Source organism: Cantharellus anzutake (genome assembly GCF_015039405.1).
Source record: "Cantharellus anzutake strain C23 chromosome Unknown EI90scaffold_37, whole genome shotgun sequence".
NCBI classification, from domain to species: domain Eukaryota; kingdom Fungi; phylum Basidiomycota; class Agaricomycetes; order Cantharellales; family Hydnaceae; genus Cantharellus; species Cantharellus anzutake.
Window position 1 is genome coordinate 260,946 of NW_024066987.1, and position 21,689 is coordinate 282,634.

At 49.2% G+C, this 21,689-nt stretch overlaps 11 protein-coding genes across 11 annotated transcripts; 4 read left to right on the forward strand and 7 right to left on the reverse strand.

The window, feature by feature from the left end:
* Nucleotides 1-8: 8 nt before the first annotated feature.
* Nucleotides 9-3,207, reverse strand: EI90DRAFT_3155887 (general substrate transporter). The gene is made up of 22 exons (XM_039066022.1): nt 3,065-3,207; nt 2,997-3,013; nt 2,828-2,934; nt 2,662-2,759; nt 2,534-2,604; nt 2,432-2,477; nt 2,323-2,382; nt 2,148-2,269; nt 1,954-2,080; nt 1,802-1,894; nt 1,738-1,750; nt 1,656-1,673; nt 1,581-1,595; nt 1,443-1,521; nt 1,329-1,386; nt 1,172-1,281; nt 1,019-1,112; nt 915-965; nt 757-868; nt 694-702; nt 583-642; nt 9-530 (listed from the first exon to the last, which is right to left on the reverse strand). Exons 1-22 carry the CDS (start codon nt 3,164-3,166, stop codon nt 292-294), a joined length of 1,701 nt encoding a protein of 566 aa, XP_038914031.1. The 5' UTR covers nt 3,167-3,207; the 3' UTR covers nt 9-291.
* Nucleotides 3,208-3,577: 370 nt separating this feature from the next.
* Nucleotides 3,578-5,736, reverse strand: EI90DRAFT_3065760 (uncharacterized protein; the record flags this gene model as incomplete). Its single annotated transcript, XM_039060903.1, has 3 exons — nt 5,035-5,736; nt 3,718-5,014; nt 3,578-3,629 (listed from the first exon to the last, which is right to left on the reverse strand). The coding sequence occupies exons 1-3, from the start codon at nt 5,711-5,713 to the stop codon at nt 3,578-3,580; spliced, it is 2,028 nt and encodes a 675-aa protein (XP_038914032.1). The 5' UTR covers nt 5,714-5,736.
* On the forward strand, nt 5,734-6,595 carry EI90DRAFT_3065763 (uncharacterized protein). Its single transcript, XM_039060904.1, has 2 exons — nt 5,734-6,439; nt 6,491-6,595. The coding sequence occupies exon 1, from the start codon at nt 5,873-5,875 to the stop codon at nt 6,113-6,115; it is 243 nt and encodes an 80-aa protein (XP_038914033.1). The 5' UTR covers nt 5,734-5,872; the 3' UTR covers nt 6,116-6,439; nt 6,491-6,595.
* EI90DRAFT_3065764 (uncharacterized protein) lies at nt 6,155-7,028 on the forward strand. The gene is made up of 5 exons (XM_039060905.1): nt 6,155-6,194; nt 6,244-6,343; nt 6,393-6,452; nt 6,501-6,720; nt 6,777-7,028. Exons 1-5 carry the CDS (start codon nt 6,165-6,167, stop codon nt 6,853-6,855), a joined length of 489 nt encoding a protein of 162 aa, XP_038914034.1. The 5' UTR covers nt 6,155-6,164; the 3' UTR covers nt 6,856-7,028.
* Nucleotides 7,029-7,046: 18 nt separating this feature from the next.
* On the reverse strand, nt 7,047-7,202 carry EI90DRAFT_2926622 (ribosomal protein L36-domain-containing protein; the record flags this gene model as incomplete). The annotated part of the gene is made up of 1 exon (XM_039054919.1): nt 7,047-7,202. A coding segment is annotated over one exon (156 nt), but the record flags the coding sequence as incomplete, so codon positions are not given.
* Nucleotides 7,203-7,841: 639 nt separating this feature from the next.
* Nucleotides 7,842-12,187, forward strand: EI90DRAFT_3290682 (uncharacterized protein). The gene is made up of 8 exons (XM_039067237.1): nt 7,842-8,421; nt 8,475-9,546; nt 9,600-9,796; nt 9,847-9,983; nt 10,033-10,233; nt 10,322-10,526; nt 10,611-10,828; nt 10,882-12,187. The coding sequence occupies exons 1-8, from the start codon at nt 7,998-8,000 to the stop codon at nt 11,773-11,775; spliced, it is 3,348 nt and encodes a 1,115-aa protein (XP_038914036.1). The 5' UTR covers nt 7,842-7,997; the 3' UTR covers nt 11,776-12,187.
* EI90DRAFT_2926637 (uncharacterized protein) lies at nt 12,031-13,979 on the reverse strand (the record flags this gene model as incomplete). Its single annotated transcript, XM_039054920.1, has 4 exons — nt 12,031-13,176; nt 13,233-13,494; nt 13,559-13,802; nt 13,859-13,979. The coding sequence occupies 4 exons, from the start codon at nt 13,977-13,979 to the stop codon at nt 12,031-12,033; spliced, it is 1,773 nt and encodes a 590-aa protein (XP_038914037.1).
* A 58-nt stretch (nt 13,980-14,037) lies between these two features.
* On the forward strand, nt 14,038-14,902 carry EI90DRAFT_3155893 (Sm-like ribonucleoprotein; the record flags this gene model as incomplete). The annotated part of the gene is made up of 6 exons (XM_039066023.1): nt 14,038-14,042; nt 14,096-14,288; nt 14,344-14,364; nt 14,425-14,501; nt 14,571-14,590; nt 14,653-14,902. The coding sequence occupies 6 exons, from the start codon at nt 14,038-14,040 to the stop codon at nt 14,670-14,672; spliced, it is 336 nt and encodes a 111-aa protein (XP_038914038.1). The 3' UTR covers nt 14,673-14,902.
* A 59-nt stretch (nt 14,903-14,961) lies between these two features.
* EI90DRAFT_3065771 (uncharacterized protein) lies at nt 14,962-16,125 on the reverse strand. Its single transcript, XM_039060906.1, has 2 exons — nt 16,019-16,125; nt 14,962-15,944 (listed from the first exon to the last, which is right to left on the reverse strand). Exons 1-2 carry the CDS (start codon nt 16,105-16,107, stop codon nt 15,293-15,295), a joined length of 741 nt encoding a protein of 246 aa, XP_038914039.1. The 5' UTR covers nt 16,108-16,125; the 3' UTR covers nt 14,962-15,292.
* A 1,147-nt stretch (nt 16,126-17,272) lies between these two features.
* EI90DRAFT_3065775 (uncharacterized protein) lies at nt 17,273-18,474 on the reverse strand. Its single transcript, XM_039060907.1, has 3 exons — nt 17,724-18,474; nt 17,590-17,659; nt 17,273-17,541 (listed from the first exon to the last, which is right to left on the reverse strand). The coding sequence occupies exons 1-2, from the start codon at nt 18,119-18,121 to the stop codon at nt 17,635-17,637; spliced, it is 423 nt and encodes a 140-aa protein (XP_038914040.1). The 5' UTR covers nt 18,122-18,474; the 3' UTR covers nt 17,273-17,541; nt 17,590-17,634.
* A 661-nt stretch (nt 18,475-19,135) lies between these two features.
* On the reverse strand, nt 19,136-21,467 carry EI90DRAFT_3146206 (aspartic peptidase domain-containing protein; the record flags this gene model as incomplete). The annotated part of the gene is made up of 12 exons (XM_039065391.1): nt 19,136-19,387; nt 19,448-19,589; nt 19,642-19,685; nt 19,709-19,833; nt 19,885-19,960; nt 20,017-20,162; nt 20,292-20,327; nt 20,380-20,732; nt 20,786-20,855; nt 20,911-20,997; nt 21,049-21,236; nt 21,289-21,467. The coding sequence occupies 12 exons, from the start codon at nt 21,465-21,467 to the stop codon at nt 19,136-19,138; spliced, it is 1,698 nt and encodes a 565-aa protein (XP_038914041.1).
* Between the last annotated feature and the right edge of the window lie 222 nt (nt 21,468-21,689).

Below are 21,689 nucleotides of genomic sequence, written 5' to 3' on the forward strand. Positions count from 1 at the left end.
CGCTCGGAAAGTGAGGTGCTGCCTCGTCATATTCTTCCGGAGTAAACTGCCCGCCCCCTACTGGTCACTTGCAAACCACATACATAGCACATTTAGCACCGGTTCCACGGACTCAAGCCAAGGGAATAAAGCATTATGTATGAATACACGATAGCTGTGTCTCGATATAGGACCGCCAGCTTGTTCCTTATTCAGAGAAAGTCTGCCTTGCATAAGCGAGACATGGGATGCGTAAGGTAACGAGGCAAGAAGTGTCGGGCAACGTGATGATGAGGATATGCTGATGGATCTCTAGCCCACTTCGCTCCCTTGTACTGGGGTATAGTGGGCTTTCCCAGGAGCCCGAAAAACGTTGAACCATCTTCTACTACGTTTTGCGTTATCACCGCCGACAGGGCTCAGTGAACGAGGACCCTCGCGAGGACTACTGTATGAGGCATCACTTGCATCGCGCACCAATGAGGTGGTTTCTGAGAGACCGTCGTCTTCGTCTTCGTCGTCGTCATCATCATCATCATCACTCAGGATGTCTGGAAAGTAGGGGTCAGCTTGAACCCACTTGAACGGAGAAAATAGGCATGCCTTCTTCACCAAACACTGCATCCATTTCTTCTAAAGGCACACCCATGGTTTCAGGATACACTAACCGAAACGTAAATCACATCATCTTCGTTCAAAGGGTCCGCGCCTTACAGAAATAGACTTCGAATTAAGTGTCAGCGATATGTTTGGGGAACATGAACGTTACAAACGAACCCAGGATTAAACTGCAGGCACAAAAGAATGCATGCATGGTATAGAGTCTCCAGCCGATCAGTTCTTGTAACGAAGGGGTAACCTCGCCGACGATGAAATTGAATACCCAATTCTGCTTAGAAGTTAGTGATCGAAAAGCGGCGAGTGGGTTGGCGCACAGTAGCCGTTGATAGGGATACGCCCTTCGCTCGGACTGTCAAAGGCATAATCTGTGAACGCCGACCTCAGTACATGAACTACACAGCGGGCGTAAAATACCGACCTCGGGAGGATAGAGCCAAGGACTTTGCGTAATTTCTTTGTCAGCGTGTTCACATCCAAGGTAAAATAAGAAAGCAACGCACATCGGCCCCCAGCTAGCGGGATCAAGGCGTGTCAACATTCAACTGTGCTTCTATTGGGTCGCGCGCCTTACCTGTAGCCGAAAGCGGCATTGAAAATTATAACGCATACTACCACAGCTTTTGGTGTGATAAGCTGGTCAACATAAATCCACCAGCCAGTTGCTGACAGGGCTATGCACATCTGCAAATATTTTAGTGAAAAACATTCCTAGATAGCACTAGACGTACCACAGCAGCTCCTGAGATGAGAATAATCCTCCGCCCCCACATATCAACTAGATACCACCTGTAGAGCTCTGAGTATCAGTGTTATTGATGTAGTCATGCTACGCTCAGACTCACGTCGGAATGGTGCTAGCGATATATATTAAGGCATTGATGCCAGTCATCAAAAGTGCATCCCTTCCGATCCATCCAGCTTCTGAGAGGATTGGAGGTGCTTAGCCTAAATCAATGGCGCAGTTGTGTGACTGTACCAACGTTCGAATACAAGTGCTGCAGAGAAACAATGAGGTGGGTCTCACAGCTAGGCAAGAGCTTCTCAACTGAACGTACGTGCATAGTATGAGATCACTGAAAATGATTGCGAGATCAATTTTAGATTCTGTCCCCAACACAGCATTGTGCAACACTTTACCATTTATCCCATTCTATCACATTCATTAGCCAAGCTCCATGCATACAAAGAAATTCGGTCTTACCAGCTGGGCGAACGCCTGCGCAGACATCGCCAGTAGCACGCGCCCTTTGTATCTTTTCCACATCATAGCATATGAACGGTCTGGGGATTCACGCTTTGCCAGTATAGAATCGCGGGTAAGTTACAGAAGAAATGTGTCATCGAAATACGCACGTCCCGCATCACAGCTTCTTTTATTTCCTGGAACTCACGTAAAGCTTCAGGGTTATCGTAATCACCTCCATGAAGGTCAACAATTACTGCCTTCCCGAGCTCATCAAAGTCATGATCAATGAGCCACCTGCGGTACAAAGAAACGGGAGGTGTAAGGTGTAAGGCATGGTGGGGAATCACTTCGAGATACCCACCTAGGGGATTCGGGCATGAGTAGAGATCCTATTGCGAGGATAGACCCAATTACACATTGCATGAGAAGTGGAAGTCTCCATGCCATGTGGGACTGTATGAATGAGCAAAAATAATCTAACCACTACCGAATTGTCTCGTAAACAGCCCCGGTTCATTTCATCAGATGCCACCTACAACAGAAGACGCATAACCGATAATGTTCCCAGTAAATTCGATGCATGCCAATTTTCCTCGCTAATGGGCAGTGTAAGGCTAACTAAAGCGACTTGACGAGGACACTCACATGGTCCGCCGGGGATACCTCACTTTGATATATCGGAACGATCGTCCTGATCGATGGATTGGTGCATAATTTTCCAATGAATCAGCAGCTCAAAAGACATACGATAGTAGGCCAACGCCAGCGCCGCTCACGAGTCGTCCGAGTACCATGATGCCATAGCTAGTCGCCCCAGACTCAGGCGGCGAATGAGCCTCAGAAAAGATGTCAACCCAAAAGCGGCATAAACTTACCTGAATTGCGCCTCCGAGCACAAACACACTGGCGCCGAAGAACAAGGTACGTCGCCTACCAAGAATGTCTCCCAATCGGCCTGCCAACACAGATGTAACTGGTATGAAAGGCGTATGAGTGGGGATAGCAGACGGTTGTCATTCACGCGAAGGAGCATAAACATACTAAAAGCCCCGATTTCTAGAACGGCCACCATAGTCCCTATTTTCGATCGACTGGGCCGGTTGAAGTAGGCGAGGAAATATGGGCCCGTTATAATACCGGACATGACCCTACAGGACATGCCGGTGGACGTCAGGGATAGAGGGCAAGTGAGATGTCTAAGAAAACGCACCCCTGATCATAGCCAAACTGTGTGCATCACTGTTAGGCCAGTTCTGAGACTCATATGTGGGGACCCACCAAGAACACGCCGATGCTAGCGAAGATGGAGATGGCATATAACAGCGGCTGCCCCACCATCTTGCTTTTTGCTCCAGGAACCCCAGCTATCGCAAGGACCATGTCGCAAGGACGAGAAGAAGGAAATAAGTGTGACCTGAGTGTTTTGTGTCGGGAAATGACTTAAGGTTTTTTGAACATGAAATATCAATTCGGCCCCTAACACGGGATCTACCGGACGAGTTCCAAGCGTTACATGTCTTCCCACTCACTTGAGTCCTTGGACGACGTCCACATCCTCTCTGATGACGCCTCTTACGACTCAGAAGCTGAGGACCTGAGGCTTGCTCAACAGGAATGGGAAGAGAGCATCCAACAACTGCAACTTCTCATGACTCTTGTGGTTATGCCCTTCCTTGGGAAATGGTTAGGGCGAAGATGGAGTCATTGGGGTGCGTTCATCTTGTGGTTCTGGAAACGCGTGCTTAGAGGAGTCTAATGACATTTATGGTGTCATAGCCTACGTCCGCTATGCTAAATATGGCCTAACATCGTCTTTTTTCTTCGGGCAACCATCACTTCGATCCTAATCACAGTATTACATGGGGGCACATGGGTCGCTGGTATGCCGTGTCTATGCAAGTGATGCCTCTTTTCGCACCTGGCTCACTAACCGCGCTACAGCACCTTGAGGGACAAAGCCAATTCTGTCCATCTCACAGATAATCTTCGCACCGCTTTCTACATCCCGTCGCATTATGGCACCCCGCAACAACAAGTAAAACGTGTCGTCCCGAGGCTTGATACCAGCTTCAACCATTTCCTGATATTTCTGGAGTGCGTTTGACATCCCAATCACCCCTGGAGTCTCGAGTTGGGCGGAGATGAGGACATGGAATGTGACGCGGTTTGCTGGGATCCCGGCGTTGCGCATTTGCATCTCGATATCGTCTCTTTTACTCGCAACGAATTTGGTGCCTAATGACGAATCTCTGTATAATGCTGCGAGTATTGATGTATAAGTGATTTCGTTTGGTGAAAGTCCCTGCTCAACCATTTTTTGAACAAGAGCTAAGCTCATTTCAATGTTCGCTTCTCCGCCCTGTCTGACAACACTATCGATGATTGCTGTGTACGTAACAGCATTGGGCTTGACACCTGTTCTCTTCATGAGGTTCTCAAGCTGCTCAATTGTGCCGTCCCTGCCACGGCGGAGGTAAGCGTGAACAATGGAGGTGAAGGTAAAGACATCTGGGTGCAATCCATTAAGTGAAATTTCACGGAGGGTCGCCGCAATTCCAGAGTAGTCATGGTGTCGAACGTAGTAACGAAGAAATGTGTTGTAAGTGGATATGTCTGGTTTGGGACCACGCGACTTCATGGTCGCCAAGACCCTCTCGGCGTCGTCTAATCGCGATGACTTCAGGCAACCATGTACGACGGCATTGCATGCAAATGTAGCGGATCCTCGCACGCCGGAGTGTCGCAATATGTCCCCTGCTGATTCTATCGATTCCTCGTGAAGATCGAGTCCGGGAAAAGTGGAAACACTATCGTCTTCAGTGGCGGCCTTCGGGTTTTCGATAAGCATTGTCATCTCCTCAAACACAGCCATCGCGTCATCGGATCGACGTAATTGGAACAAGGATGATATCATGGTAGTGTATGAGAAGAAATCTTTGCGGATATTCGCTTGATCCATGGATCTCCAAATCATCACGAGCTCATCATTCAGTCTGTGGTGTCCGAATGCATCTAAGAGCGCATTCCATGAAATAACAGTCTTTTCTACGCCAAGTTCTGTCATTGCATTCCAGGCGAGACGCGCTGTATCCATCGACCCCAGCCTCGCCAAGCCGGACAGCAGAATGCTCCAAAGGGATTCAGTGAACGACACAAGGTATCGAGGATCATCTGAAAATGGCGTAACACCAGAGGGCGCGATCCATGGGTCTTCCCCGCGCATTCCTTCTACGATGGTTTCGAAAAACTGATGGAGGCAGACAGGTTCGCGCTTCGAATCAAGTGCTTCAAATGCTGGGCAGCTTTGGATGGATGCGCAAGCAGCTTTGCCATTTTCATATGAGAAACAAGTGAGGCCAGCGTATTGGCCTCCAAACCCCGGGCCAGATTCATTGCACGAAGGAAAGCATTAATGGAGCGAGTATTGAGATGTGAGGGATAGGTAACTGCGTTGGTCAGCACCGATCGTCGGCCATCGACCAAATATGCAGCTGATGTCACATATCCCAGGGCGTCCGAGATATATTTTTGCTCAGGGAGATGGATAGAACCATTTTTTGCTGTGTGGGGGAGACCTTGCGCCAGCTCCCACACTCGAAGGACACGTTCGGGACAACCGCTTTTTATCAGCAGAAGCATATAAGACGCCAGAGGATGATATATTTCCAGGGACGCGAGGAGAATAACGATATCCTGGATACTATGGTCCTCAGTGGCCTGTGGTGATCCGATGCGTTTCGTAACCAGTTGGGTAATGTGTTTGAGATCGTGTTTGAGAAACGAGGGGGGTGGTTGGTTTACAGGCGATAGTACAAGCTTCAGATACTCGTATATTCGAGGGACGTGTCCTTGAGCGACAGCGACCCGAAGTCGATGGAGATTCATCGGAAACAAGTTGGGTGAAAGCGGTGTTGTTCCTACATGCATAGCATGAAAAGTCGCGCCGGAAAAAAGGCTCTGAGGACATGTGTACGAAAGCCTGGGTCTCGGCGCGTCCAAGAGGCGCGAGAGATGAGCTGGCCATCGTCTCATACTTGACACAACTTGGGGTCACCTGATTTGGGTCGGTTGCTCGGGAATGTGTCGATGGGCGTCCTCTATGATCTGTCATTTGCGTTCTTTGTCTTCTTGACGGGGGCTTCCGTCCTGGCGTCCGGTGCATCATTGGGATATCAGGCTTTGTTTAGCGCTTCTGACACTGTGGCTAACTGGAACGTCATCGCGATAGTTGGCTCATACGTAGCTCTGGTACGCCAAGCTGGCGTATGTGAAATTTATCGATACCTCACAGCGAGAACAGGCTATCGTATCACTTGGAGTCTATACTAGCCGGAAAATTACGACGATCAGAAGTATGAGACAAATCCCCAGAAGCTGCATGCCGTTGGAGGACGGGGACGTTCCATCAGTGAGTGGCTCCATCACTCTGTTCCCCCCCTCGCTCATATCTCCTGCAGAGCGTTGCACGGCTTATTTCTTTGGAGTATGACAGGGCGTGTGGTATCGCCAGGCTTTCGCAACCCTCAGCAAAGTTTCAGGAGGGTTGGGGCACTCCAGGTAAGCATTATTGAAGAAGAACGACACCCTGTCTTATGGTTGCTGCAAGGAAGTACTCTCGAGGGTGTTTTCTTCAGGAAGGCCATGCTTGAGACCCTGTTGGACGTAGGTCAGTTCAATTTCTGATCTTGAAGGGGCGCCTCTGACCATGGGACAGATCGCGAAGCTCGTGTTCTGTTGTCATCTTATCCGCCATTGAAGCCGCATAAAACGGCTGAAGGCCATCTGAAAGCGCTCGAGGCTCTAATCAACCTTCAAGAACCATCCTGCCTGCAGAAGTATAATGTGCTCATCGAGCAAGCCAGGCATGCAGCGAACGAACCGAACGAGTTTGAATACGAAGAATGTGATCGACTGGCGAAGTACATCATAACCGTGTAGGCTCTCACAAACCTTCTAGTGAGACTGCTCTGATGAACTATGCTACACAAAGGCTCAGGTTTGTTTCGGAATCATCCCAAGGTGCGCCAACACAGACTCGATTCGAAAGATCCGGGGGTGAGGGACAATAGTGAAGGGTTCTTGAAATTGTTGTATCCCAAGACATTACGACTACTGTTTTGCATCGTGTATCAGTATCAATATCAGGACATCTGGCATATACACTGTTGCTCAGTGGAGTACCAGAGGCATCGGGAGGACAAACGTTTAGAACGAACCCAGCGGGGCAATCTGTACACCTCAACCCTGGCGCTACAAATTTTCAGAGACTAGGGTGTATGACTAAAAATGTTACACTGACCTGTTTGTGCTTTGGGTCTTTTGAACAAATCACATACAGTTTTCCTTTTCGTCTCACCACAGAACAACCATCACAGAAGAGTTTTATCGAAGACCTAATTTTCATTCCCCGGGCGCCTCCGGGATTGCCAGCGAATTGGAAACTATCCCATGGGGGTTCTGGGTGAGAAGCCGACCCCTTCGCGTTAAGGCATGCCTCAAGTGAACAAACGGACGAAACATTCCTGCTGGTTTGTCAATCCCCAGGGCTGACTAAGTCATGTGACTCATTGGACCTTTATTCTGAAGCCAGGACTTTCTCATCCTCTCATTACTGTTATTTCCGTGTGGGTCGCGCTAAAGTCGTTCGAACAGCCTTACTTGCTGCAATTGGGCCCGCCTATGCTCTATTTCCTGTAGACTTGCACGCTCATTTACCAGCGTCAGTGCGGCGATCTCAGGAAACCAGCCTTTGACGTTTCTCCTATCACGCTGGATACTTTCGTCTTGATCACAGTCTTTCACATCAAGGCCACATGTCGGGATGGGATGCTCATGCTGTGAATGCTGACTCTCCTCCGGCTGTCCCTCCACCTCGATACTCGGGTCCCGCTGAAAACACAGGCCTTGCCGGCAACGAGCAACGAAGTCGACTCGCCGTGCACACCACCGTTACCACATTACTTCAAAGGACAACAACGACCATTTATTCCGCACCATCAGGTATTCTTATTGATGTTATCACCGCTTCCTGACCACCGAGGCAGAGTCGTCTGTAGGTTTCGATGTGCCTGACAAGAAGATAAACTCAGAAACGGGGCTTCACCACCTTCAAGTAGAGAAGGATCTTCCACCACTTCCAACCGATGTGGATGAGCTGACGGGCCCACAGGCCCGATGGCGTGCCTTTATTCCGCCGCCTCCGGCCAATGAAATGCAACGAATATCAAGCAAGGACTCGACTCCCTATTCTGTATTTTCCGAGCACCCCAAAAGCGCCACCATGGCTCTAGCGCAAGCTTCTTTCAATGTCGGAGTCAGCGCCGCAGCACTGTTGCATTCTCGATCAAATTTCCTCCGCTCCCCTTCAAATCCATCCCTTCCCCTCCGCCACGCCGAAAGTGGTGTTGATGTTGATGCTGATGAAGGGTTTGCGGACCATCATTTCCCCAAGCGTTCGAAAGCTCGAAAGTCCATTTTTGGCGGGTCTCCATTTCGCAAGTTGACTCTGTCTCGTAAAGCGACACGCACAGATCTCGGCGGGGGGAGCTCTATGCAGGAATCCCCTCGGCGCCGTTCTGCGTCGGGTGGTACATCCATATCGAATGAAAGCGTTGGTGCGCAGTTTCTCTCTAAAGGCGAGTGGCTGTTTCTTGCATGTTGTTGCTTCACCATGAACGTCATTCTTCAGATCCATTCATGGCGTCTACTCATCGGCTAGGGGAACAGCCACAGTCGCATCTCATCCCCGCACTTACCCTGACCACTCCTGCTGTGATAGCGCCCGTTCCCTGGAGGAACTCAACATTTATCGATTCATCGACAGCTGAATATGCACCCAGCCAGTACGTGTCAGCTGGTGAGACTGGCGATTCGCCAATTGGCCGACCAACAGCCTGCAACAGCCTTGACGAAGACAACTCGTCACCGGCTAGCTCACTTAGTTCGACAAACCTGGCTCCCAATCTCGACAAAGTTGCAGTACAGGTTATCAATGATCCTGGCTCCGCCAGGATTCGAGAGACAGAGGGCCCCACTCTAGCCAATACATCAGTCAATAGCGGTTCTTTAGTAGGGAACTTCCAAGGTCCCCCCGACGCAGCTGAGCTCCCCTCTTCCACTTCATTCGATATGTTCGACAGAGGTAGGGCTGCGTCTTTGCCCACTGAGCCGCCTTCTTTGCTAGTGTCTCCGGCAGACACTGATCTGCCGAACTCACCAGTTTCTCTAACTGCACACAAGCAAGCCCATCTCAGTACCATAGTTCCCCCCGATGGAGGGCCAACCCCTCGCCGGTCTGCATCGACTCCTCGACTATCTGTTGCCTTCGAACCGTCTCGCCACCGTTCTATGTCTCTTTTCCACTCCACTGCACCGAAAACTCCATTTTTTCCCACAAGTCAAACAGGCGATGAAAGAGCAATTCCCCAGCCCCCTTCAAAAAGTATATTGTCGGCATCAGTTGAAGGGACCGACGTGGCGCATTTACGTCCTCCTATATCTACTGGGCAGTCATCACTTGTATGGAAACTCACAAAATCTTTCCTCTTTACGGGCTCGTCTCTCTCTCCCGCAACTACTCAGTCTCCCGCCATAGTCGAAACAAGGCGCTCATCTTCCAGTCTTGAGCGTCCTTCCACTCCCTTGTCTGATAGGAAATGCCTACCGCCGCCCATTGAAGATCGTGAGACACCAGAGCTATACTTGAAAAGGTTGATTGCGGCAGTAAGCAAAGCTGAAATTGCGTCCATCTTGGCGTCAAGGTGTGCCTTTTATGATAACAGAACCATCCTTACTCGCTGATTCCGTCATTCAGGAAAGAGCCATTCTATACCACAACTCTGCAACTTTATTTGTCCAAGTTTGATTTCCGCTCTGATCCGCTGGACATAGCGCTACGGAAGTTCCTGATGGATGTGGGCTTACCTCGCGAAACTCAGCAGATAGACAGAGTTGTTGAAGCATTTTCGGCTCGCTACGAGACTTGCAATCCAGGGCTTTTCGCCAACAACGGTCAGTTCAAGCTTAGATATGATTAGGGATCACCCCCTAACGTTGCATAGATCATGCATACATTCTGTCCTTCAGTCTCATTATGCTGCATACGGACGCCTTCAATCCTTCTAACAAAACCCGTATGAGGAAGGCTGATTATGTCAAGAACACCCGTTTGCCTGGTGTTGCCACCGAAGTATTGGAGGTAAGATGCTGCTTTTCAATGGATGAACTTTCATTTACGGGGACCCCAGTGCTTTTATGACAATACAACATTTGCCCCGTTTATATTTGTGGAGGATAATCTTGATATAACTGGACAGTTTGGGTATCTGCCTGATACTCCCGTGTCAATCCGGAATCGCTCGTCCACTCTTGTTTCCGGTCTAAAACCTGGACCGAACCCCCCCACTTCGTCAAGGCGGCGTCTGGATCCGTATGTCCTCATATCCGAGGTGAGTTCAGTCAAATGTCCCAGTAACGTATTGGTTGATTTTCGGTTTGGCCTCAGCATTCCTTAGATCAATTACGCGTGGACATTAGTTCATGGATCCCTCATACCATCCCGTTCTCCCTGGAGGGGTTGACCGGACATTGACGATTTCCGAAAGGATACAACGCTTCCAGTCTGCTCCCCGGCTGGGGGTGCTTGAACAGACTCGCAGGCGAAGCATCCCTCTTCTATATGGGGCCACATCCGATTTGCCATCACCAGAAAGCCATCAAAAGTTTGGGATGACGAAGCTAGGTACGGTTGCAAGAAAAGGTTAGGAAACCTTCAGCCAGACTGTTGAACCGTCCGCGCTGATGAATATTGGTGACCGATCAACAGATGTCATGGACGAACATCGGAAGGCCTCAAATAGGAAGTGGAGGCAATGGCGTGTTATTTTGACCGGGTCTCAGTTGTTGTTCTTCAGAGATCTTTCGTTACTTGTTGGTGTCAAAGAACGGGATCTGCATGAGGGCACGGTGCTCATCGATATGAAACCTGATGAGGTCATCTCGCTGCATGATGCAGTTGCTCTTTTTGACCACTCCTACCACATGGTTTGTACATATCCCTCAAAGGAGCTTTGTCCATACTGACCCCGCATCATCAGGATGATGCATCGTTTCGCTTTGTGTTGGCCAGCGGCCGACAGTTCATTGTTAAGGCCGAGAGTCGTGAAGAAGCGTTGGAATGGATGTGCTTGATTAACTTCGCAAGCACTTTCAGGTCGTTGGGGTTGCGAATTCAGTTCACCTCTGACTACATTGCGCCCAACCAGCAAGTCCTGGCCCAAGTTCATCACGATGTGAAACCCGACACGCCTGAAATCCTATCTTCTGTTGCAGATGGTGCTGCATCTTCGGGATTCAATTTCCCAAACAAGTCGAATTCTTCTGGTGTGGATGAAGGTTCAACGATTGCTGCGCCAGGCGGCCTGGACACATACCGTGCAGCCTGGGATTCGCATACCCTCCGTCATCGAGTTGGTCTCTTGCGAGGTAAATTGGATGATCTCAACAAGAAAATCGTGACAACGAAAACCGCGCTTGATGCAGAAATGCGACTGATACGTAATTTCGAGATTATGACACCATTTGTCCGCACAACACGAGACAGGATACAAGCTGCTGTAATATCACAAGCAAAGCGAGTTCAGCAGCTCCGCCTGGAAATGGCTCGGCTGTGCCTATATCAAACTGTGCTACACGATGACCTGGACTATTCGCAATCACTACTACCTTCCCCCTCCGCCTCTCATCCCGCCAACGATGAGTCCCCTGCCTCTTTGGGTGCCCCATCAAAGCCTCGGGATGCCAGATCAGCGGAACTTGCGGTGTCTTCCCTCTCAATAAGCCAGGTTTCGAAACGACCCGAATCTTCCAGCGGATCGTTCTATTCCGCTCTCGACGTTGAATTTGCAGATGCAATCAAAGGATTCCCACACACTGTTGTGCCCATTCCGACCAGTCCTCTGGATCAGCCGCATTTCCCCAACCTATTGTAAGCTTTACAATCAAGGACACCCCGTTGGTGTTGATATTTCCCGCTTCGTCACCTCATGCGAGGATGTCAATTTATTCGACTTAGTAAGATAACAATGTGCTACTCTACACGTATGCTATCTAGTCCGCGTGAGAGAATGGGTATTAGTGATTGCACATTAATTGTGCTTTTCGAACAAGCTTTTGCGAACGGCTGCTCTTAATCCCTTTGCCCTCTCCCTTTGCAAGGCGAGACGTTTCGCCTGTAAGGCTTCGCGCTAATGAACGAAGTCAGACGAACATCTCACTGGAGAAAATCTGAGACTGACCTGGCTGGCCTGTTTCATCTCTCTACGCTTGAGATTTTCGTAGAGTTTTCTTTTCTTGTTACTCATTAGCATTTTGTTCATGTCTGAAGGAGCGCTCGAGTCTGTCACTTTCTCTGGCTGGGTAATATTCGGACGCTTGTTTATGGCTGCTTCGAAAGTCGTTGCATCCATGCCGGCACGCTCGGCTTGTATCTCCGCTGCTCGTAGATTCGCTTCAGTTGGTTCTGACCGTGCAGTCAAAATGGATTGTTGCAACGCGTCATCACTGCTTTTCGACATTTCGGCGGGCTCCTTTGCCTCTTCATCAGAAACATCGTCGACTTCGTTGGCTGCACTTTCAGCCGAGTGAGGATCATAGGCTCCGTCTGCCTCCCCGAAGGGACTTAGATGCGGTGGCATTGTTTGACCTTGTTCGTACGGTCCCTCCACAAGGAGCTTTTGGGCGTTAATCGAGTCGACAACCCACTGTGGCTGTATGTATTTGCGGCAGCGCAGCAGCTCCCCTGGGACTTTGCTTGTATTGTCAAGCGGTCTATCAATGATCACATGTGTGATAGACATGTCATCCTCTTGAAGTGGTGACCCAGAGCCTGCAGTTGGGGTCCAGCCGACGCGCCCCCCAAACGAACGAATGATGAATTCCATCAACGGGCGAGGTATACCACGTGCAAGGAAAAATGTGAGACCAGTGAAGAGATTGGTGACTGAAGGTGAACCGTTGGTGGGGAAATTGAAGGTTGCCGAAGGCTCATTGGATGACTGAGGTTTCGTTGCAACCTCGGGAGGCTCAGTCGGTGCAGGAACGTGAGCCAACGCATTAATGGCTTGTTGGACGCGATGTGGCTTCACCTGACGGCCCTCCACGTCCAGAACTGTAGTCTTCTGGTCACTTAGAGACTGCTCGGTGGCTTGAGTCCCAAGATCGATCAAACGAAATGCGCTCAACCCTCCTGCTCCATCATTCTTAGAAGCGTCCAAGGCAGGAGGATATACGAGATCTGCGTCCGTATATAATTTAAAGAGAACAAAACCTAATAGAGTTCGATAGAAGTCTATAAATGTCCCCACGACACGAAGGTCCACATCATCGGGTATCTAATAGCAGAACAATGAGACAGATAAAATAATAAAGATTTCGCAGAAATTCTTACTGTCTGAGAGAACATATACGGTACAAGCCAGGTGATTTCTTCACCCATCACATAGGCTTGGAAGTAAACTCCTTTGATGGATAAAAAGACCTTGCGCAGTGACCGTGTGTGCATGACATATAGCTGCCATTCATGGGTCAGACGCGCGCACTGCTCAACGGCAGAAGGAGAAATTCGGGGAATTGAAGGGAGGCAAGCAAACAGTGTAACGAGACACAGGGCATCATCGATGTCCCGGAGGGCGTCTATGAATGTAGGATATCTATGCAATATCGACGACATCAGCGTGACTCGGACAAAACGAATGGAGGCAATGTACTACTTACCGCTCCTTCACAATATGGTCCAGGTTATAAAATGGCCTATTCTCCTTCAAGCTTTTAGCAAGAGACCAGTCGCGACGTCCCACTGCTCGTGCCATCTTCTTGGCGAAGATTTTTTGTTCTCGCATTTTTTTTAGCACAGGTTCATGTGCAAGGAACGCGATATCCTTCGCATAGTAGAATGTTGTGTAAACTGTGGACCCTCGGCGAGCCACCTTTCTATTCCGTGGTTCACGAGGAAAGATACCTTCACCATTGGTTAACAATCGACTTGCTGGTTTATCTCGTAAGCTGCAACATTACCTTTAAGGATACACAGACGCCTGAAGTCTGCTAGCGTGCATTGAAGCTTCTTAAGGGCCGCTCCCCGCGTCACATAAGCTTTTGCGACGCCTTTGGTGCCCTTCTTCACAAGTTTGCCCATTGTGCTTTAGACACAAGTTTGTGGCCCGGAGGTTGCCGAGCGTCAATCTCAAACCACGATGAGGTGTGTGCTCTGCCTCCCCTTTTATTGGGCAGTTTCTCACATGAGATTTATAGTCAGTATGCCAATGTACCGCGCTCAGAGCTCGATGAGGCTCAGATACGAGCGCTTGAGGAGCACGAAATAAGTCAAGGACCATTGTCCGTCTTGCAACAAGCGGTTCGCAACAATACCCAGATTCTTATCTCCCTCCGTAACAACAAGAAGCTACTGGCACGTGTGAAGGCGTTTGATAGACATAGTAACATGGTAAGAGGTCCAATTGCAGCGATCGTTGGTGTATTGACGCGCTGATCCGCTTCAGGTTTTGGAGAATGTGAAAGAGGTGCGTTCTCACTCAAACCTCCCCAATTCCACGTGGTCGCTCATGTCCTACCGGTCACAGATGTGGACAGAAATCCCCAAAGGCAAAAACAAGAAACCCGTGAATAAGGACCGATTCATAAGCAAGATGTTTCTACGGTGAGTTTCGAATTTCTTTTTCCTGAATTCTTGATCTCAACGTTCCTCTACTCTTCTGCGGAACCCCAGAGGAGACTCTGTCATTCTCAGTGAGTCACTCATTCCAGGCTTGGTGAATCGTGCACCATGCTGAGGTGTTCCGTTCGTGCAGTCCTTCGCAACACTGCTTGATTACCCGTTTCGTGAGCCAGATCCTGTCCCATGATAGCGAACGCGTGCATCATGATGAGGGCTCTATTGTGCCATGTGTGTGTGGGCTCCGCAAGGTCGCTGAAGCAACACACCCCACTTGCACATAAACCAATACAATAACGCGTGATCATTAATCTATCTTGTTGCATGTAGCAAAAATACCGCATCCTCTTCGCTTGGGCTCTGATCGGAAGCTGCGGGGGGCAGGGGTGAGAAGTGAAGGGAATGAACGCGTTCAGAGCTGCTGTTACCCTTCTTTGTTTTACCGTGCCACGCACGTCTTTGTATTCAAATGGTTGATCTACATTCAGGGAAGAAACGGTGTGAAGGCCTTAAGATCATGGACAGCAGAGCGTAAGGGGGTAATCCAGCCTCTAATGGTTGATGACAACATTCTATGTGAATTGGCAGCAAATGATACTGGCATAAACTGAAATAGTGGTGGCAGTAGTCTTACAATGAAAAGTGCGAGTTCGTAATGGGGGAGGGTATATTTGTCGTGAGTGAAATGGTGGAAAGAAAGCAAGGCAATTGAAGATGGGCACAAGGAAAGATCAGATCAACAACCCTTCTTCGCTCGCCATGATCCGTTTCTCCGTTCAAAACCCTCCTAAACATGAACTATCTAACGCCGAGGCAAACGTGGGACCATCACGAGCGAATTTATTAGAATGGTTGTACCTAGAGGAACCGTAATTCGAAGACGTGTTCGAAGTTATCGGAGTCCGAAAAGATGAGCGGGGAGGATCAGAAGGATGAGGAAGAGGAAAGGAGAGACCGAGAGTAGCGCGTTGGGTCTGACAGCAGGGCGAGTGATGATCAGGGTTACACAGCGAGTGACACAGCGGAGACATACTTCCAGAGGAAGATGGATGACAAAATTCTGGTGGCGTGGGTACTGCCCCATCCGAGTCGTCCGAACTTGTTTCGTCGCTCGTTAGTGAGGGCACACGGGAAGGGTCGGCATGCAGAGACATGGAGTAGTTGGAAAATCGAGCTGCTGAGGGATGGAGGTGATTACCAGGTGAAGCCGACCTGGGCGCTGAACGACGCTCGATTCCGATGTAAGTACGGCCCGGGCAGCCTCGTTGGGGAAGAGCACAATCATTTTCTGCCACTACGATGGGAGTGCGATCATATATGCGAGAATCGTCGACAACATGTGTGCTTGTCAAAGTTGGGGAAGGTGGAAAGTGGACAAATGGCTGGGCATAGGGGAGAGCAGAGTATTCACCATAAGTCGAAGTCGCTCTGATGAAGAATGGTTGCGAAGGGGGAGGAAAGAGAGGTCAGCAGGGTCCAGAAACTTGGGGACAAAGACGAACGAGTCGATAGGTATTGGTGGATGATTGTTAGAATTGCAGCCACTGGAAGGGTTATGATGACCCGACTTTAGGCATGGTTTGAGAGGCATTAAGCCAAGAGTGAGGTGGGTTAGAGGACAGGGGAAGCAGCGGGTGCTAGGATGGGAAGTGATGTGAGAGAAGCGAAAAGTGGGGGAGGGGATAATGGTGTGAGTGAGTAAGGAGTAGGAGGAAGGCGGGAACTAAAGCTGGTCTTGTTGGTTGCCGCTGGGAGGCAGGGCGTTGGGTGGTTGATGCAAGTTGCTTTGGTTAAGGATGCATTCTTATGAGAGAGCCCGGGGATGTCGCTGTTGATGGTTGTTTGGAGAGCGAGCATTAGGCTATTTCCGAAATCACCCCTGTAAACATGACACGAACGGAAGAAAATGTGGAAATAATAAATTATGCATGTCTGGCACTCAGTTTCATCCCACTGACAATCCACCCTTCCTGCTCTTGTCACAGCTCCTATCGGCTGTACACGTACGTCTCCTGCCCTCAACAGGCCTTTGTGCCCGTTGACGGCGGTACACTTGATTTGATTTGCTTATCTACCGCGCGTCCGCTACTTTACGGATGCAAAACAATATGATCTCGGATCCGGTGTTAGTGAATGGACGAGAGAAAGAGCGAAATGAAACAAATCGGTCCATAATCAGTCCACTTTTAGAAAGAAAGAAAGAAGGAAAACAAGCCACGCTCGGACGGAAGGAGTATGTATCCACATCCGCGTTGTGGTAACGTTCAAACAATTAATGTTGAACCTCGGTGTAAATAAACACGTGGGCTTATCGTGAGCCTTTGCAGTTGGGACTGCTATATATCGTTGCGCATTTCTGCCCCCGATATCAACCTTGGCCTGCTGAAGCAGTCATCCCATATTACTCTGCCTATGAGTATCATCCCTTCCAGCTCGGATACAACCCTTCCTGATTTGCTCATATCATATCTCGTGTATTATACACACAGAGGATTAAGCACGCACTAATGGTGCTTATCTGAATATATATCTAGGCAGTGGATGACGATGAGGCATGAGCTATATATCCAGCACCAGCGTATTATCCCCTCTCTAGGGTCCGCAACCCTTATCAGCATTTCGATCACTAAATACACGTATGGATCAATTTGTGTCCATCTCGTACACGGCATATATGAACACACTCCGATAGATAGCTCCCAGATCAGAAAGTACTCTCGTGGTCGACTGACGCCCCCACGTTTGGCCAACAGCAATACTACGAATTTCACCGGTTGTTATCTAATGTTAAGGAACCATGTCATTCCCTGATGCGCCGGTATTAACTAAAAGATCCGAATCGAAATAACCATCAGCTGTCACTCAGAATCCACACCGCGTATCGCATTAATGGACTGAGCCACAGCCCGTCCCAAAGTTGAGCATATGTGCAGCAATGTCACATCTAACCACCGTTACCCAAATGGAGGATGATGGCGACAGACTTAGTACGATATCAACGGGGCACGTTCGCTTGACACTAATGGTGCTGCATCGTTACCCTTCCCACCACGCTTTGCCTCATGTATTCTAGCACTGCCGCGCATCCCGTTCGGGCGAGCTCCAATCCAGCTGCGTACTAGCGGAGTGGAGCAACACCTTTCGTGAGCAAATACCACGGATCACCCCATGATTCCACTCACATGAGCGTCACCATTGCCTTGCCAGTCCACCCAGGCGATATCACCCTCGTTTCCTTGTCGGTAGACGAATGCGAAGCAACCTATAGACTCACACCTTTCATCCACCGGATCAGGATCAACCTCTAATGCCCCAGTAGTTCGCTTTCGGCCAATACCCACGGCACACACCATCGCACCCGTGGCTATGCTGGACGCGTCCAGTAAACAGCATGACGCGGCATTAATCATTGCTGCTACTACGGATCCATGCAAAAAGCCCTTTAGCTCCCCCCTCGGCTTGGAAGTTGACCGAGTCGACTCTTGCAATTGGATTGTCACCTGCACCAACGACCGAGGGTGCAACTTCAGAAGGAGAACTTGTTCCAAGAGTTTTCTGATCCTATTCGACAGCTCTTTTTCAATCGTACCTGTGAGATCGGTCATTTAGCATGCTTTGCGCACTTAAATTCATCCCGACGGACTTGGGAGCCCAAAAACTGGCCGAATCAACACTTCGAGAGATGCATGAGAGGAAGACTCTACCGCTGCTCGAGCCTAACTAATTCGTCAACCCGAGACCATCCAACTCAATGCCATCAATCACAAACCTCAATGGGGCCAGACATAGACGCCAGTGCCTTCGTCCCCCCTGGCAATTAATGTTATGTCGGGGTGTCGCATAAGCAAGGCAACATGTTGCACACCAAAGGCAAATGATGATCCTCCGTCCGTACGGGAGCACTCACGCCATTGTATACCGAGTGAACGCATATCGTTTGAAGTGTCCCAAAATTGACACCCGGCAACTAGCGCGTGCCAACGTCGGGGGCGTGACAGGATTTTCGGAGGGGAGGCCATTATGGATTCCATGAATCAATGCATACACAACAGTGACAGGACTACAATCTTTTCGATGGTTCTGCCGTTCAGAACCGGTTCACATTATCTTCGAGAACCAGAACTGAGAACCGAACTGAGTTCGGTTCCTTTGCGGTTTGGTTCTTGGTTCGAGGCAATTCTGAGAACTTCGGCTGGATGATGGTTATGCGTGGCAGGTTGAACACGTTCTGCTTTCTCAGCCTCATAGATTTCGTAGCTATTCCTATTAGAATTCTTGGGATCGTAGCGGACGCTGATGCCAACTCACGTTTGTTGATGTTGAGTCCAGCGGCGCTTATGATCTACTCTTGTTTCCTTTCTTGGAACGGTCGCTGCCCAAGTCAGTGCGCATTCATAGCGCCTGACTATAAAAACATATCTATCTTATAATTCCTTGGGGTGCGTGCTCAAGCGTTGAAGCAGTGGGGCGCGCTTACCATCATTGGTCGCCTCCCTCTCTGGCTATGAGTGGAGGGTTTAAAAGTAGATATATTGGCTGCGCGCCACAATATCGATATGAGTCCATAACGAGCGATGTCATTGCTTGGAAGTAGTGGTGTGGTTACAAGAGATATATGATCAGATATATATATGGGCGAGGATGGAACCAATGGTGATAACGCAAGCGATGTTTGGTGTCGTGCGAAGGGCAGAATTGTGGAAATTGTTTGTTGACGTGAATTGAGATGGTGATAACGACAGCGTGTAGCTTGGACTGGGGCTAGAGACGATGGAGAATACGGTGGTCGGGCCGGTTGAAGACAGAGTTGGAGCCAGAGCGACACCGGCGATCCCAGTTAGGGTAGTGTTTGGGACACTTTGAGGAGGAGGCTGAACAATCGCTTCATGCCGACATCAATCAACTGCACTTCATTGCATGTAACTGAACACACCAGGGAAATTATTGTGCGCTGTCTTGATTGCTGCTGCAAAGAGGTCCTTGGAATTTGGGGGAACAGTCGAGACAAAACCCATTCTTGGAGGGTCAACAGATGGATGCGTTAAATTACCATAATAGAAAGAAGCCAGCACACTGAAGTTCCACAAGTTGAATGAGTGAAGTTACCCTGAAAGATGGTGCTTACGACTTCAAGAAAGGGGCGCCAAGACTCCACGCATATAAAAACCCCTTGCTGGCGGGTCAGTAGCAACTATGCTGGAGTTGCAAGTCTGTATATCATTATTCGCGGCCTGCCTGCCAAAATCACGAGGATCAACTGGGAAGCGCTGACCACTGCCCAGGCAATTGAATCGAATGTCATGAGAAAGTTTTTGCACTCACCCAAGTTCGAACTCCAGGATATGGGCGGTTGTGCAAGGGTACAGACTCGACTCAGATGAGCCTGATATTCGCCCATAAATGAAGCTGACAACGTCGCTTGGACCACGAATCAGCGAACTCCCCTGATTGAAGCATTAACAATAATTCGCTAATATACCAAGATATCGAGAAGATCTACCGTGTCAATTAATGCAGAAAGAGAAACCCCAGTGCTTAAGGTACTTTTTGGCAGCAGTTCTCCGTCAAGATACACATTTGTGATTGGCACTTCCCATGATCTTCCCTGTGTTGAGCCTATGTTCTGACTAGGGTTTGATAGGTTACCTACATTGGATAGGTCTACAAGGTACGTCGGTGCATGCATGGGCAATCGGAAAGAGAATATTGTCATACCTCATTTGGGGCAGCCGGCGAGGCTGGGATTCCTCCCTGTTCAGTGGTGTACAAACGCACGGGTGTCCACTCCATTGATTCCAGTGAACGATGAGTCTTCATCGGTGAAGGAAAGGGCTTACCACCAGACTGTTATTTTTCACCGCACCTGGGAGTCCACCCATGCTCAGCAACCCAATGTTGCCTCCTATATCGAGAGAGTCACGCTGCAGAGTAACAGAGAAGCTTGGCTCTAACAGAAGCCCGGAGAATGCCATCCGAGCAATGAGTGGACCATTAGTGATGAAGGTGCTGAGCAACTGATCCACGGTCGCTAAACTTTGCATGAATTCAAAAGCAATATCTGGAGACACTTTCCGGGGGTGCAGCAATTCGTTATATTTACCACGCTTCGCCAGAGACGATGAGCGAGGGCTTTGCGACGTTGTGGAAGAGGGGCGATTGGAGGAGGTCATCATTCCAGATGGATATTGATGGTTAAAGAGTGCATTCCAGATGACGCTGTAAGGACTTTTTCGGCATCAGATCAGCGTGGAATGAGGATTTCACCTTACCTGTTTACCGGGAATCCGAGCCCAAAAATCCCAACGGAGTTCATCGTAGCAACGTTTGTGTCCGTTTGATCTGCACAAGTTGTTCAACAGATTGATCATGCGTGCGATTCATCGATAAAACTCACTGATGCCAGCGAAGCACTGGTTGGGCATGGACAAGTTGGCGACAGCTACTGTATCTTTCCCAATGGGCCCAAAGGCGTATGTCCCCGCTAGAATGGTGTCAGGGATTCTAGGAGTTTCACCACTTGGTTCAGACGTACTGGTAGAATCTCCATAGAAGAGTCGCGCGTCAACACCACTATACTTGAGTGACTTATGCGGATATACTGGAAGACTGTGAGAACAATTGACTTGACATGAATCAAGTAAAATCCAGAGATCCGCGCTTCCAGTGTCCAAGATCACGGGTAAAGTGACAACGCCAATCTTAACGAGAACGTTGTACGAGCTGATGGTGTACTTTCAGATAAATAGTAACAATGACCATAAGCCACGCGCACACATCTTTGAAATCACCTAAGCCTATGGCCCCAACACCAAGTGAGCGCGTTTTCAATGATGAGGAATCCAAATTGATGATAGGAACATGAATTCCACCCGCAAAGGTTGAAGGAGCAGAAAGAAAAATAAACGCAGCGCCGAGACTAGCCCATAGAGAGTATGCCCCCCAGAGGCACATTCCACAGTGGTTTCTGGATTTGCTGTGGCAGCTTGGTGAGTGCTCTTCGGCTGTACAATTGAAGACGATCTTGTGTTACATCTGACGGAGAATGCCGGAGTCCAAACAGGACTTATAGAGCGTTTTAAGAACAAGCGTGTACAATGTAATTTGGGAGAGAAGGGGCTCGGGACTGTCGAGTTAGCGAGCGGTTCGACGTATTAAATATCATACATAAATATC